At 34.3% G+C, this 2,924-nt stretch overlaps 1 protein-coding gene across 1 annotated transcript; it reads right to left on the bottom strand.

Moving 5' to 3' along the window:
- Positions 1-54: 54 nt before the first annotated feature.
- LOC102301790 lies at positions 55-2,614 on the bottom strand. Its single transcript, XM_005919461.2, has 5 exons — positions 2,405-2,614; positions 1,897-2,253; positions 1,564-1,689; positions 1,372-1,430; positions 55-1,264 (listed from the first exon to the last, which is right to left on the bottom strand). The coding sequence occupies exons 1-5, from the start codon at positions 2,439-2,441 to the stop codon at positions 1,118-1,120; spliced, it is 726 nt and encodes a 241-aa protein (XP_005919523.2). The 5' UTR covers positions 2,442-2,614; the 3' UTR covers positions 55-1,117.
- Between the last annotated feature and the right edge of the window lie 310 nt (positions 2,615-2,924).

The following is a 2,924-nucleotide window of genomic DNA, read 5'->3' as shown; positions in this document are numbered from 1 at the left end:
ATAAAAATCACAAACAGTATGTATATTTAACTGATGAAAGCTTTGCTCCCTTGTCACAAGGGATCACTCAATGATGAATGGGAATGCCTGTAGGAGTAAGAGTTTGCACTTTTTTTAGCTCCCTCCTGCGGTTCAACTCTGGTTAGTTGTCAGCTTATTGAAGTCAGTTAGCTAGCTTTAGTCAGACAAATCAGAAAATCAAGTCAGGCTCAGTTCCAAAGTATAAATGAATTGAATAAGATAAGTTCGTTTGTGCTGTTTTTAAACAGGTGAACTCAGCTGAATAAAGAAAGAAAAATGTGTGTGTGATTTTAAAGGGAATATTTATATTGCCTTAGTATACGGAGTAATGGTTCAATCGTAAGAGAATAGATGAAAATGACTCATTTAAATGTTGTACTATCAAAGTTAAAACAGAATTTTGTGTTTTACTTACATTTTATGTTGGATGTATTTAATTAAATCCATTTTCAGAGCTCTTGTGTTGCACATTAACAGACTAGCATCACACTAGCATTACTTTGCAACAGGAAAGCTGTGGGCGTTATATGTATTTATTAATGTAAAGTTACTTCTCATATATACAAATTAATTACAATCTGTGGTGGAAATCTGAGAAACCAAGCTTCAGATATAATTTGAGTGTTTTAATAAAGCTTCTGCAAGATCCTACAGAACATACATAAAAAGCATTTCATGTTGGGTGACAGAGAAAAACTTGAATCACAAACCAAACAGGTCCAAACAGGTGCAACATAGTTGTTTTCTGAGCACCTGACATAAACAGCTGAAAGATACAAAGTGCTCACACAACAAAATGGTACATTAGAACTTTCTGTGCAGTGTTTTGTATCTCTGTTACAGTTGTCACAAAGCAAAACAAAAAAAGTGAAGAAAATGGGACATGAATTAAAAATACAAAGATTTGATGTGTTGTAGTTGTTCCAAAGCACATTTTGTGTTTGATGACTTACTGGACTTATTTTCACATATTCATCATTTGAATGTTTTTCTCTTCTGCTTTTAATATCCAGACTCAGTGAATGAAATCTGGGCATGCCAATATTAAATATCAGTCCAAAGTGAAGATGAAAGGGAGATGAAATACAAGCTTTGCTTAAGCATCACTTTTTCCACACTCAAAAGCTCTGACATCAGAGTAAATACACATTGTCTCTGTTGCTCTCGTGTTCCTTCTCTCTGATTTGCGAGTGTTTCTCTTGATAAAGGTTGGCGCAGCATAAGTCAATGAGTCCTCGTGTCTCTGAGAAATGCACCAAAATGTATCAACTGAAATGCACATCTGTAGACTATCATTAAAAACTGCTGGTTTTATTTTTCCATCAGGCTTTTAATTGCAAAATTTCTTACTTTATGAATTTGATGTTCTGTCCTAGTTGACTCTGTATTTGTTTGTAGAGAAACAGCAGCTGGATTATAACAATGTGAAAAAGTGATCAGAAGCAAATGTTTCACTGTATTTTACTTTACAAATCAGTTGTAAATGAGTATGACCTAACCAAATACTATTCAAGAAATCGATATAGAAGTAACTCTTCTTACCCGAGGTTTTGTTTTTTTCTTTGATGGTATAAATGAGGAAGGCTATGACAATCAGGCTTATGCTGAGAGCAACACATAGCAGAATGAGAACTGTGTTGGTCAAATCCCAATGACGGACAACTGGAACTATATTGGAAAAAGCTCTTATTAAAGGTGAAATAATGAAATAATAAAATAATGAAACTGAAATGTAATAATATTTATAATCTATATACATAGATTCATCAATTATTATGTGCCAATGTACTTCATCTAAATCCATTGTAGTGAAAACTAAATAAAATATAAACATTTATATATTTTTATTTTTTATTTTAATACGAAAATACTTACCTTCGATATTCAGTTTTGTTCCATTTCCAAACAGTATCTCTCCACATGTGGCCACAGCACAGTAATAAGTTCCTGTATCAGACGAGCTGACGTTCCTGGAGAAGCTGTAGACACATTTCTGTTGGGAGGCAGCCTCAGGACTCCGCTCACAGTCATAACTATTGTTTCCTTGACTATAAATTAAACTTGGATGAGACTCATCTGGTTTGGTTCTGTACCAGTACACACTGTGATCTTCTGTACATGTTCTGTTCTCAGAATTAGAGAGGACTGAACACTGCAGAGTCACTGGGTCTCCTGGATGGACGGGATTAGACAAAGAGTCTTGAGTGACACCAGTGATGCCTGGGTCAGGTCCTACGAAATAAAAATAAATATGTTTCATTATATTCAGTTAAATCAAAAATATATTAAATTATTGCATATTGGGCAAATAAACTAAACATAAAAACGGTAAATAATTTTGCTGTGGTTGACTCATTAGTGTTGCTGTTTCTGTTTCACTTACCTTTGACTTGAAGAAAAGTTCCTTTCAAAAATGTCATCTTGCGCTGTCTTTCTTTGATGCAGTAATAAACAGCTGTATCGCTTAACTGTGCTCCGTTGATATGAGAACAAAAGTTCCAGGCTCTTGTTTTGTTGTAATGTGATGAATGTTTTCAATAATCGGAGAATCATGAGATATTGTTGATCCTAAAACTTCAGGAAAGCTCTGAGAAACAAGTCTGATCCAGAATAAGTTTGTTGAATGCCAAAGACGATCCCGGAAACAATTCAGAGTCACATTTTGCCCAACAGCAACATTTTTGGTGTCAAAGATCTGATGATCTGAGCATCCTGAAAATTAAAAGCAGAATCATGGTTACCAACAGTCATATAGTCATATATTCATATAATCTTTTAGATTAATACACCACAGTGATTCAGTGATTAAGAATTCTGTACTTACGCCCAATATTGATCAGGAGCAGTATATAAAAAATTGTCGCATTTTGTTTTTTTCCTCTTGACACAGCAGACGTTTGAAG

The sequence above is a fragment of the Haplochromis burtoni genome, unplaced genomic scaffold (genome assembly GCF_018398535.1).
Source record: "Haplochromis burtoni strain Fernald_Lab_line unplaced genomic scaffold, NCSU_Asbu1 Contig_33, whole genome shotgun sequence".
In the NCBI taxonomy this organism is placed as follows: domain Eukaryota; kingdom Metazoa; phylum Chordata; class Actinopteri; order Cichliformes; family Cichlidae; genus Haplochromis; species Haplochromis burtoni.
This window is presented reverse-complemented; position numbering and strand designations above follow the sequence as displayed.